At 33.5% G+C, this 13478-nt stretch overlaps 2 protein-coding genes across 5 annotated transcripts; both read right to left on the bottom strand.

Annotated features, from left to right (window-relative positions):
* Positions 1-3502: 3502 nt before the first annotated feature.
* Positions 3503-9659, bottom strand: LOC142536824 (uncharacterized). Its single transcript, XM_075642190.1, has 7 exons — positions 9173-9659; positions 9027-9075; positions 8831-8956; positions 8097-8201; positions 6974-7065; positions 6421-6574; positions 3503-3947 (listed from the first exon to the last, which is right to left on the bottom strand). The coding sequence occupies exons 1-7, from the start codon at positions 9430-9432 to the stop codon at positions 3651-3653; spliced, it is 1083 nt and encodes a 360-aa protein (XP_075498305.1). The 5' UTR covers positions 9433-9659; the 3' UTR covers positions 3503-3650.
* Positions 9434-13279, bottom strand: LOC142536825 (uncharacterized). Of its 4 annotated transcripts, none has more exons than XM_075642191.1 (7): positions 12947-13279; positions 12787-12841; positions 12017-12053; positions 11423-11608; positions 10656-10686; positions 9757-9863; positions 9434-9659 (listed from the first exon to the last, which is right to left on the bottom strand). In XM_075642191.1, the coding sequence occupies exons 1-6, from the start codon at positions 13114-13116 to the stop codon at positions 9797-9799; spliced, it is 546 nt and encodes a 181-aa protein (XP_075498306.1). In that variant the 5' UTR covers positions 13117-13279; the 3' UTR covers positions 9434-9659; positions 9757-9796. The 4 variants fall into 4 exon arrangements, with proteins under 4 accessions (XP_075498306.1, XP_075498307.1, XP_075498309.1 ...); XM_075642192.1 differs by having other exon boundaries at positions 11446-11608; XM_075642194.1 differs by having other exon boundaries at positions 11461-11608.
* Between the last annotated feature and the right edge of the window lie 199 nt (positions 13280-13478).

The following is a 13478-nucleotide window of genomic DNA, read 5'->3' as shown; positions in this document are numbered from 1 at the left end:
CAAGAAAAAATATTACTTTTATGCTAAGAGTATTACTTTTTATTGTGAATATCAGTAGGGTTGACCCGTCTTACAGATAAAGATTCGTGAGACCGTCTCACAAAAGACCTACTCCACGTATACACCTATATACACACATACATATCTAGACTACATTCTACGAATGACATATTTGGATGTTTAACCTATAATTTTTTAAGCATGAAACGATCTCACGGGTTTATATACGTGAGACGGATCGATTAATAGTTTTCAGTTAAATCAGCATATATCACACAATATTTTTGGTAATATAACTAACAAAATAAATATAACGTTTGCAGTGAAAAATAATATTTTGGACATAAAAAATTAATATTTTTATAACAAGATTCTTTACTTGTTGGGTGAAATGTCAAAAAGAATACAAATGCAAGATAAAATAGTGGATCAATCTCAAAGTTGACTTGGATTTTATGCAAATTTGTAAAACTACTCAACAAAAACGATGTCTCTATCAAGTTTTAATTTCATGCATTAAAAATAATCAAAGAAATTTTTTAAAAATATTATTAAATAACACAATTTCTCCATCAATTATTGCCAAAATAAGTCGACGTTTTACCTAAACATAGAGTAACGAGTTTAAAATCAAAAGTAATTATTAAATTAAGACATCTAGCATTTCATGAACTTGATAGATGGATGTGGTCCTGATTGTCCCATTAATGTTATTAATTTCCCGACCAACCCTAAATTTTGTTGAATATATATGAATTATATGATATTCTAAATTTTGACATCAATAAACATTTAATTTTATTGTAAATAAAATGTAGAATACACAAAAAATTAGTGTAAAAAAAAGTATAAAATATATTATTTACAAAATTTAGGCAATTATTTTTGTAAGCATCCCTTACAATAAGACATATGAATCCTTTGTTAAATTGATTAAAAAAAAAAAAAAAACTTAAAAGAACTATCTATTTCAATACATCAAGATAATATTTCTTTTAATACAATAAAAACTGTGATAGAATATTCATCAATAGAATCTCATTCAACGAATATACACGTAAGAAGAAGAATATTTCTTCATACTTTTTTATATATTATTTACAAAATAGAAGTCAACGCCAAACTCATTTTTTGGTTGTAGAAAATTAAAGTCCCTCTTTGTGGGCTGAGATAATTATCTCAAAAAAAAAAAAAAAACATAAGAAAACTTTTATAAAACATAAATAATGTTTGGTTTAGTCTTAAGTGAGTGTTTGAGTTAGTGGAGCAAGTGAATATTTGATCAATAGTCAGGAGTTTGATTTACCCTACCAACACATTCTCTGACGAGTTTGTCACATAAGACTTGCACAGTATGATTTGACTCACTAACGTGGTTTGCAAGGTATTGCTTAGTTGAACGATTATTCAGTACGTCTCGAAGAGTAGTAGCTGATGGTTCTTACCTCATAAAATAATTAAAATAAATAAATAACAATTGTTTTTTCAAATATACGCTATCTAAAAACAACATAATGTCATTATTCTAAGCTAAAATGAAATTAGCAGTTCTCTTATAAAAGTTCACATATTATAAAATGGCAGGGAAGAAGAAAAAATTTAAAACCAAAATGCTTGAAAACATGACCAAATCAATATAGCATGGAATATTGTTCAAAAGCCATATGGGATCTGAAAGGACATCTTAAGCTGATTGTGAAAGGTTAACATTGACTTTTAAATATTTCAAAAATTAATTAATTACTTTGATTTTATTTTTTAAACAAAATTTGAGTTTAAGATAATTAGTATTAAATGGTAATTACTAATGTACAATATATATATAATTCAGCCTCGAGCCCACAATTGCGACTTCTGATCCTGGCATCACTGCTAGTGACACACCTAATTCATAATAAGCATATGAAAATCTAAACTAAATATAATTCAATGATCAAAATTTACATTTTTAAGGTGTTTTTTAAAAAATCTGGAATCTATTCGTACTATAAATAATTTCACATATCGATCTCCTCATACTAAAAGATCGAACTGATTCAAATTTGACTTTTTTAAAAAAAAACAAAAGAAATGATTAAGAAAAAACCGGGATTAGGCTTGTAAATTTATCAGTTGGGTATAATAATTGTCCACGAGATTCGCTATGACTTTATCTCGATTGGCCATTTAACAAATTTTTTTTGTCCCAAAATTAGTGCTCTTGTTATTATCTTGTTCAAACTTGATAATTTAGTTGTTCGATGTATTTATTTAAACTAATGTACAAGTTTCTTTTACCTAAAAATAGTCGAGTTCAACCCATTAACAAATCTTAATATGCTAAGAGAGAAACTAATTGGACAACAATGACAACATGACATCTATGTATTCTAGAATGCGACAAAGTCAATTTACCAATTACCAATCATTAAAAAAACTAATAAAAATAAAACTTAGATTAATTTGTGGTAAAGAAAGATAGGGATAATAGCTCCCCCAAAATTCAAATTAGCTTTTACTATCATGTTTGTTAATTATTGGAATATATATTGTATATAATAATTAAACCCATTCAAAGAAATAAAAACTAAATAATAATGTTACGTTAGATTATAGGCATACAAATTTCTATTGTATTTAATAAATTATAACTCAATTAAATACTTAAAAATTGTCACCATCTCTATGAAAAAGGAGTCAAATATCTTAATAAAAAAGGAAGTAGACTAATTGAGCGATATGATGATCAACTTGTCCATAACTTAAATTAATTTTGGCGTTCGTCATTAATCACCATGTGAAAAAGACTAGTAGAGTATTGATAGAAGATCGTGTTTTCTTGACCACAGCCTCCGTATCTAAATATAACAGTATGTTTTCTCTTGGGTTTTTTTTAAAAAATATTTTTAGATTAATGTGTGTTGTTTTTTTTAAAAAAAAATTAGGAGAAACACACACCAATCCCTAAAAACTAATTGTCGTGCTAATATAAATAACACTGCCGAGGGACATTTTTGCTGGACCTTAGGCAGAAACAACTTGCGCGCTATGTTGCGGGTAACATTTCAGTTCTCGAGCATGCTTGTTCTGAAAGAAGCCTGATTCGATTCGATAATGTAATCAAATATATCTAAATAAATAATCACCTAGAAGATTAAAAAAAAAAAAAGACGAAATATTTTAGAGGTTCTAAGGCTATAAAACTTTGTATAAGCCACATATGAAGTCAATGATTTGGCCATGTGAAACATCAATAGACTGATTAGCCCTCCAACACTAGTTGCTCAAGACAGATTGGACAAGGAATCAAATTCAATCAATTTATCAACTAATCTCTTAGTGGGAAAATTTTGATGCGACTTAACTTCTTTTTAAAAAGCATTTTTCTGAAATATATATACAAAATTTTCTTAAATTTCATTTTCTCAAAAATAAAAATAAAAATAAAAATTAATAGTATAGATGTCACATGCTCATTCAGGTAAACAACGATGTAAGACAGATGCAGCGGGCAACTTCATAGTTTTCAGAACATAAAACATTTAATAGATAAATGTAACATAAACTGCATAAAATGAGACAGCTTCATAGTGAAAATGACAAAAATATTCACATCTTGTGCTCCATTTATCAGAATAGATGAAAATACCCGCTGGTTTCTATGACAAAATTTACACTTCAAAAAAGAACTGACTTCCATCAAGTTCTACCTTGACTTGCATGGAATGCTCACCATTATATTCTGTAACCCTATTTGGAATCTCCGCAGATATTATAGTGCCACCATTGTAGCCATCCATAAGCAGCTTACCAATTTTGGAACTCCATTCAGAAGAGCTGTACTTCTCGTTCTTCCTGTCATGAACAACTCGGTCAAAATAATTGAGCATTGTTCCAAGACCAGTGTTCGGTATCCAACCAAATTCTGTCAACACCCGAGCTTCTCCTTCTGTCAAATCTTCACCTACCTGTAAATTATTTTGGCTTAAATCGTAAAGGCAAACTCGGTATTTTAAATCACATAGCTATAATCATAAGAGTGGCATTATCATGCTTTATGGTAGATATGAATGTAAATCATAATGCAGCCAATTCGAGAAGCTCACACAATCTTAAATAGCATATTAAGAAAACACCAAAAAAATTAAGAAAAACACCAAAAGAAATTTTTAAAAATACGCCAAAAGGCTAAAAGACTAAAGGTATCCACATGAAGGTGCTGTTAATGTAGTAAAAGAACACATGTAACTAAGATACCCTTTCTACTTTACATTTAACAACTTTAGGAGATAAATAAAATACAACCCTAGGAGACATTCACACAAATAGCAAGGTTAAACTTGAAAAAAATGTTCGCTTTTGCAGGGCATAAGAAAACAGGAACTTGGATAAAGGTTGCAACAGCGCATGAGTATGAAGAAACTAAAATTTAGCCTGTCTAGAGAGGTCTTCTTATGTCCTCTCTCTAGTACCATCGCTTCAGTTTATTTGCTGGATCTGATCATTGCCTGATCCTATAATTTTTTGGGCAGCTTTTAAAAAAAAAAAAAAACAGCACTTGAATAGAAGGGCATTAAGTGAAATGTGGTCCTCTACGTCCATTATTTATCCATTCCCCTTTCTCAATTTCTTCAGAAAATTATCATTTTTAACCCTGTTTCCTCGGTTCATAATTTAATTAATCTTTAGACCTTAAATGATTAATCCTCATATGCTGATAGACAAACTAAGCAATTTTCTCACGTGTCATCTCTTAAACCAAGATCTAATATCACCTACCCCTCCTTCTAATCATTCCATTAACCTGTCAATATAAGATATGTTGGATTCAGACCATGTTAGGTCTCCTCTTCACACGACCAAACCATGTTAGACGTCTCTCCTTGATCTAATCCTCTATGAGAGCTACACCTAAATAATTCATAATAATTTCATTTTTAATTCTATCCTTGCGCGTTTTACCACACATCAATCTTAATATACGCATCTCTACTAAACCATCTTATGCATTATAGTCATGTAGTGGCCCAACACCCCGAACCATAAAACATAGCTGTCGAACAATAACATAACATTTTCCTTTAAATCTCGCAGACATCCTTCTATTGGATAAGACTTCTGATGTCATCCTTCATTGCATCCACCCTGCTTTAATCATATTGTCTATGTCCTCTCCAATGTCCCTGTCTTTTGGATAATAGATCCTAAATAGCAAAAAGTTTCACATTCTGAGACTTCTCGATCGTCAATCTAAAATGGGTTACCCATTCGTCTAGATTCAGGACCAAACTTACGAGCTATATATTCCGTTTTTGAGCCACTAATTCTAAAACCTTTCATCTCAAGAGCTTCCCGTCATCTATCTGATTTTTTATATACATCTTTATTAAGTTTCGTCAATCAGGTCAATATCATCTACAAACAACATACACCGAAGTACCTCATCTTGAATATGTCATGTCAGCTCATCCATAATCAAAGCAAAGAGGTAAATGCTTAAGCATAAGTCCTACTGTCACAAGAAATTCACATGACATCTAACAATAGTTAGGGCACCTTCTTACATGTCTTTAATGATTTAGATATCACAATGATGCACATGTTTCATTTTAAGTACCCAGCAGATTAATTCTCTAGCCAACTAGTTTTTTCTGTGCTGCAAATTGTACATTACCTCAGGATAATATAAGGGACCGTCTATCAAAATTTATATAGCATAACAGCACACACCATTCACATCGTGCATGCTGAAAGCCACCAAAGTTTCTCATGCAAATAAGAGTTCCATAGATAAGCCCCAAACTATGTGGGAGTTCAACCTAAATAACAGAGAAGTATAAGGTTTCATGAGATAATCATATACAACTTTTAAGGGAAGGAGTCTCATCATGCTTGCACCAAATGTTAGTCGCTAAAAATTCTGTTATAATCTATAGACATTTAAAAGTGAAAATTCAAGATATTTTTTCACAGAATATGACTGGCAATCTAACTTCGATAGCTGATATTCATAAAGTCATTAGAGGCAATCAAGAATCAATGAAAAATCTACCATGTAAAATTTCATAATCTACGTCTCACTTACGACTCAAGTGCCTCAGAAAGAAAGATGTATCATCAAATAGAGACAATAATCTATCCAGTTGAAGAGTTTTCAATGAGGAATCAGAAAAATAAGAAGATAACATAACTGCGACCAAAACAAATGAGAAATGGGATCATGTTTTGTGCAAAAATATTGAAGATCGAGACCCTATAACTTCACTATTAGCACCAACAATAAGTCCTCAGGCTTTCAATCACATTAGCACATGCAAATCAAATTGTCGAGCCCAGAATAGTGAGCCAATCATAACACACTTCGGGTAGATCATTTTCGCATTAAGTAAAAGTACTCAAACTTTTCTGGCAATGAAATACGATTTTATGTATAGCAATCACCATCAATGCTTTGTTCTCAAGTAAGGTAACCCTGCCGCAGCTGGTAAGCTTCATGACAGTCACTAATCGTTTGATCTGCCAATGTATTGGTAAAGAAGCTGCCAATTCAAAAAAGTATGTTGCATAACCATATTCAGGGCGTTCAAGAACTATCCTGCAAGCATGAAAGTGTAGGTAAACCCTTCATCCATTCAGACATCGATAGAAACATTCTTTGAACAACTCAAAAACAATCAGAAAACCGATCAATTCAACAAGAACTAATCTGAGAAAATACTCAGCCAAGGAATAAATCCTTTTAGAAGAATAAAAACATTCAATCTTCTTGCCCTTGGCATAAGCTAGCTCTCAACAGATACAAATAAGCTAGAATGTTTTTCCCTCCAACTAAGTCCTGTATTATATTATTTCTCTTCCCAAAACCTATCCACTTTCCCAAGTCATTGCTTCTAGTATATTCTTGACAATCGGGATAATAGTGTAGGCCCGATATATCTAAGCACGCTAGACATTTAAAGGACTCTTTTCTACAGCATAATTGTGACAAAGTTACCTGTTATGCCTTTCAAAAACAAAGATAAATGACTGGAGGTCTCGGCACCATCCCCATTCAACTGGCCAATTTCGAAACTGTAGATATCTTGCCTGACGGAAAAATTAGGTGGTTATGCGATCACCCAAAGAACATTGAATTAAATACAGAAGTATCTGTTTTCATATTAATCTTAACTGCAGCTACATGGACGTAGAATTTTCAGTAAATTTTTCTTTAATTTATCAGAGAAGCTTGCCCACAAAGGTGGCCTAACAAGAAAGAAGTTAAAGGGCACGGAAGGTGTGACGTAAGAGGAAAAGTGGTATCCAAAGCGACAATAGATAAAGTATTCAGAAGCCACAAAGTTAATATTTATAGTTTTGTCCTATCTCAATTCAATTCTGTTTATTTCTGTAAAATAGTTATATATGTGTATACCCCTATTTTGGCATTCCACATTCCTTGCATCAATGTTATTCTTGTTGCTCACTAAGTTGGCAACTCAATTTTGCCTGAAATATGTTTTGTTTCAGATGGATTGATGAAAAAAAGGATTAAGTATAGATCATGGACAATGGTAAACCAAAGACTACTGGGAAGTGTAGATTTCACCACCAATTTCTGTCAAAGGTGTAGTCACCAATCCATCTGTATTCATTATAGCCTCAACTTCTTACCCGGCTGAGAGAGGCCCATTCCAATTATAGTCATCTAAATTGACAACGCCGCGAAGGTTTCTGTTCCATTGTTAGCCAGATTCTACTCCGCATCTTCCATGCCACGGCCATCTATACAGTAGCGAGGGGTTTTGTCTCTGCCACTTACCCAGCAAGGAGAATTCTCACTTCTGTTCGCCCTATTGCAAATTTGTCTTAGCTATTCATCTGGCTGAGAGGAGTTCACTTCGGTTTAAATTATAAGCTCTGTTGTGATTTTCCTCGATTCTATTTGACCTAAATTCAGTTACGATGTTTGTTGGAAAAACTTCCAACATAAAATATGTCCAATTCTTCTCTTTTGCGCAATAAGTTTAGGAACTGATATAAGAGAGCCTTAAACGGCTAGTCCCACAACTTCCCCGATTCCAATTGGAACAGGGTTGACACATAACAAGGGGCAAAATATAAAAGGTAGTCCATACCTGTTCCACAAGTGAGAATAAGCATGCCAAACAGTAACTAGCCTTCTCCCCCTTTCCACATCGCAAGGGTCCTAGCCTCAGCAATGATTCCCGCTGCGTAAAAAGCTGTGGCACATATAACAAGATCAGACATATTGGAAAAAACATTATGCAGCAATTAGTTCACAAGGCCAAATAGATATTGGCCATTTTAGCATATTATTTAGTACTTATATTTCCTCGAATTAGATTCAGTTTTTAATATCCTTAATAAGTTTGAGCGGTAAAGTTACTGTTGCCAACAGCTCTTATCAATACCCCATCCATCATTCCAGTTTCCATCATGTCAATCATCATTTTCCATCTCCGCTACCATTCCATTATCAAAAGTAAAAACTTTTGTGTGATGTACATCTCATCATTGTATAGAAGGCAGTCCACTTGCAATTTCATTGACTTAGCAGAATCTAGAAACATCATTAATGTTTTACATGCAAATGGAACATAAAAAATAAAAAGATAAATAAAAATAAAACTTTTTCACATGGCATAGGCAGCCAACAGGAAGTTTATAACCAGCAGTTCTAAATGTTCTTGTAATTAGTCATCATGACAATCTGTGTGATTGAAATACAAAAAGAGAATTAAAACAAGGAACGCGGTGTTGATCAGTATGAAGAACAAGAATGAACAACAGGTGGTCAAAAAATCATCCAACAGAAAAGGAACTTCACTAATTATAATTTTGTCACAACCTTTGATATAACCGCTTCAAGCTCTGAAAAGTTATCTTCGGTGGATGAATCATCTAAAGCATCTTTACTTTCCGATTCACCATAAAGCTTAATTTCATCAAGTGAAACGCCTTTTTCAATCAATACCTGGTCATAAGAAAAAAATAACCATGTACCGAATTTCAGAGGAGAAACATAAGTAAGATGCCCAAAGTACCTGAAGAAGTCCCGGAGCATCTTCTTCCATGGCAATTTCAATTGAATCCCTGAAATTAGCACAAAACATAGCAACATGAAACTTGACAGATCATGGATCAGGATATTTTGTAGTGTTTGATTTGAAAAAACCAAACAACGACTTACGTGACAGTTTTTCGCCTTTTTCTTGGACGATTGACTTTCAATGACCGAATAGGTTTCGATGGACCAGTGTTAGAATTTAAGGCAGAAGGAACCTTTGTGCTCAGGCGTTCTGAATTTTGGTGAATGTTCATACAGGGAACATTTTTCGATGACATCAACTTCATCCTGTCTCGGAGCAACATATGATCCAGCTCAGCTTTGTACAAATCATCAAGATTATCAACTTCTTCTTTCATGGAGACCAAGTGACTAAAGGACATATTTGCCACTGTCGTTACATTGAAACTCTCGAATTCATCGCAATTAGGTGGTTCAACCTTGATATTTGCCAACTTCTGTTTGGTTGAATCTTGAGCGGGGGTAATACTACCAGACAGAAGGGCCTTTCCACAATCTGATTCATATATAGAGCCTAATTTCTCAGAAAATTTAATGTTGTCCTCTCTTTGAATCCCCAAGGAATCCCTTGCATATGGGACTCCAGTTTCTTCAGGAAAACACCCAAAAAATGCATGAACAAATTTACAAGATAAATAACAGTGACCTTATTTTATAGTCATGTACATCTCAAAAATTTGATTTACCAGGTACGGCGAGCTTTTGATCAGCAAGAACTCAACAGCCCTACTCTTCCAGCACTTTGTTTGTTACGAGGTTCAGAAGCCGAGACTGATATTCCAGAAGAATTCTTCTGTGAAATTTGAAGGCAGCTATATCAAATTATTAATTCACAACAGAAAAAAACTGAAACGAATTTATTCAGACAAATAAATAAATATTTTCATTTAGCCACTTGAGCCAGACCAGAAAACTTTTATAGTTACGCACAAGTAGTTTGATAAAAGAGGAACACCCAGGGGGGATTCAGTTATCGGTAATGGAGGAAAGGCCAACAAGATATTCCATTTCCAAAAAATGCTATGGTGCACCACAATAGTGATTGTAAATAATCAACAGCTCTACACTTTTCAGTTTTCTCAGTTTGTTCACAGTAAGTATCATAAGGGTGGTATTGTTTTAAGCATGATACCATGGAAGACATTGTGTTCAATAAAATAAACAATACTCCTCCATTTTCAACCGATTTCCGGAAATTATTGCTGCATGCATACCAAAATGGGAATAGGGTATGTACATATAAATAAAGAATGAGTTAGATGTAGAGAATGATCATCCTGGATTTGCTTGATTGCAAACTAGACCCAGAAATTGGCATTTATAGAATTCAGAAATTCAGTCAAGATTAACCACCTGAGATTTTGTGTAAAAACTCCTAGAAGAAGTAATCAAGGAATTATAGTGCAACAAAGGATTAATGCCAAATGCTAAAACATGAGGCACTCGAAGAATTGAATCTAAATTTTAAAAGTATGAATCCATGTCAACTAAACAAAGTTACACATACTACAAATGTTGGTGAAACATTTAGCTAAAAACTCAAAAACATCAAGGGACACTTCAATTTATCACCGAATTAAAATACCTCCAGCGTTGACTGCAATTCCAAGGATTTGCTGCAAAATAGATTGAAAAAAGGATAGGCCATTTATGGAAGAACAAATAACATAAAGAAATCAGACAGTGAAAAAGAAAAATATAGATTAGATAAATCAATCCTGTGTCCAGTAATTAAACTTTTGTGGTATGAACTCTAAAAAGTACCAGTTCGGTCATGAACGATATGCTCGACCATTAAGATTTGTTGGGCTTATTTAAACAAATTCAAATTACATTAGTGTTCCCCAAATGAAAAATGTAGTGCAAGTTCGGTTTGAACAATTCTCCATTTCCTTTTCACCTCCCTCACATTAATCCTATATACCAACAGGAAGAGTAATAACACAATCTCGTCGAGAGTTTTCTAACAAAAAATTGCATTTTTGCCCATCCATTATCAAAATAATTTGGTGGGAGGCGGTTTACTAAGATAAAACGCCAATGTTGCGATTCCACAAACCATGTTGGCCGGATCACACTTTTTTAAAAAAAAAACAGGCTACAGTGATTCTATTAACCACACGATAGCAAAGCCTTTTTATAAAGAAAAATCTTAATCGTGGAACCGATCTTCAGACTGGTCAAACCTTTCCTTCTTGGCAGGCCTCTCTAAAAAAAATCAAATTCCTAATTCCGCTTAATCCATTCCATCAACGTGGTTGCAATGCAACTGCTTTGCTAAAAACAATTTAATCAAGCATTTGACGAAGAGTACAATTACATTTTCTAAGGTAAATGGATGAGAGATCTAACAGTTATGAACAAAAAAGAGAAACCTTGCAAGAAGCCACCTCAGTCGTTCCTTTAAAACAACCTGATCAAGTTCATCACGAAATTGATCACTCGTCTCAGGGCCAAAATTAACTTGTTGGATCCCAGGCAATGAGTAACTGTAGCTACATTTGGTTGCTTGACTATCAACGCCTTCCTCAACCTTCACTGCAATAGGATATTTGAAAATGCAATTATTCGTGTAGTAAACTACTATCTACTGAATGGACTTCGTCAGATGCTGTAGTAATTGGGAATTTCACACTTGATTCATGCAGTCCCTGGCTAAAGTTTCTTGATTGACACATTCACCTAGCTCAGCTAAATTTTGCAAGATCAATATTTAGGAACAATAGAGCAACTTTTAAATATACATATAAATAATATGGAACATTTTCTAAAACCACCTATTTTGAAAGAAGTTGGCTTCACTGTTTCTCCGATTTCCATGTGCATGAAATGCTATACATGATAATAAATTATGAATTTTCAGAAGACAATAATTTATTTAAAAAAATCGGGATTCAATTAAAATTTTAAATCCTCTAGGCTGTGTCATATTATAACATCTATTACCTGCATGTTTCTCTTGCCTCATAACTGTCTCAATCATCTGCTCAATACCAAAGTGACTTAACGTAAATATTTGAGGTATTAAAAAGGAAAAAATCAACATACATCGTGATATTGAATGTGACACGGAATAAAAATAAAGCAGACAATAAATTACAAGCTCACACGGTAGAAGTGAAAATAACATAATAAGAGTTAAGACATACAGCACTCTATATGTTTGACAGGAATGATAAAGATGCAAATGGATGAGCTAAGTTTAGATTGATAAAGCCCGCAAAATAATAACTGGCACAGTAGAAAAGATAATCCCATCAAAGCTCCATGTGATCGATCTCCATGTACATTTTCGTGTCTGTTAAATAAAATACTCAGCGGTCTGCCACAAAGACGAATAAGAAACCAAGGTTTAACCATATTTCTACTAGCAGCTAAGGTACAAGAACGGGTGACAACACATAAGGCGGACTACAATAACAAACACAGAAACACTCCATCTCTTCCCCATAGGAAGCATCATATATATGAAGTAAAGGTTCCATTACAATTTATAATAAATGTATCTCACGATCTAAATAAAAATTATCTTTTACCATATGAATACACTGCAATTCCTAACAATTCTATTCAACTTGAGCTTCATCAGAACATGAGTTGTACAGAACCACACTCACGAAAAAGAAAAGGGTATACATAAAGAATTAGAAAAAAAGTATTGAATTCTGCGCCTCTGTATAAGGGAAATCAACATGGAAAATCATAGACAAAGGGACCTGGGAATTGGAGTGCTTATTTCCCCTTTTTCTAGCCACAGAGCCAATTGTATTTCTGCACATGATAAACCCGGTTTCAAGAGCGTGACACTTATAATAAGAACGACTAGAATTCGCAGGAAGAAATGACAAATGAAAACTAAGAAACGGGACTACGAACGGTGTTAACTCCGGAATTTCACTCTCCAACTTGACGACCGAGTTAAATGAAATACTGTGGGCCGCCATCAACATCTTTAGCCTCTGTTTTAAAGGCACGTTCTCGTACTCCTCCGACAACAACACGCCACTGTTAACACCATTTTCAGAATGTGTTGCAGATTGAGCCATTCCCGGACGGAATGGAAGGTTTTCAAGAACTAAAAAAGAAGCTAGGGTTTTTTAGGATGCCGAGGAGAGAAAAAAAGAGTTTTGCCTTGCCCTGCGGAGGTGCCGGGAAATCCCAGACTGACATCGCGCCCCTCCAACACCAATTTGATTTTGGTACCGATCGTTTAGTAAATATTTTCCTTAATTATATAATAATATATATATATATATATATATATTTATTTATTTATTTATATTTTTTTAAAAAAATATCTTTTATTAAATATGTTTGACTAATTTAATACTATATGGCACCGTTTGGTAACCTGTATAAGTGGCTTATTTGTGTCAATTTCAGATTTAGTACCGTGATTGGTACGATG

This window comes from Primulina tabacum, chromosome 2 (genome assembly GCF_025594145.1).
Source record: "Primulina tabacum isolate GXHZ01 chromosome 2, ASM2559414v2, whole genome shotgun sequence".
Taxonomy (NCBI): Eukaryota; Viridiplantae; Streptophyta; class Magnoliopsida; order Lamiales; family Gesneriaceae; genus Primulina; species Primulina tabacum.
Note: the sequence above shows the minus strand (reverse complement) of the source record. Positions and strands in the feature narration are given on the sequence as shown.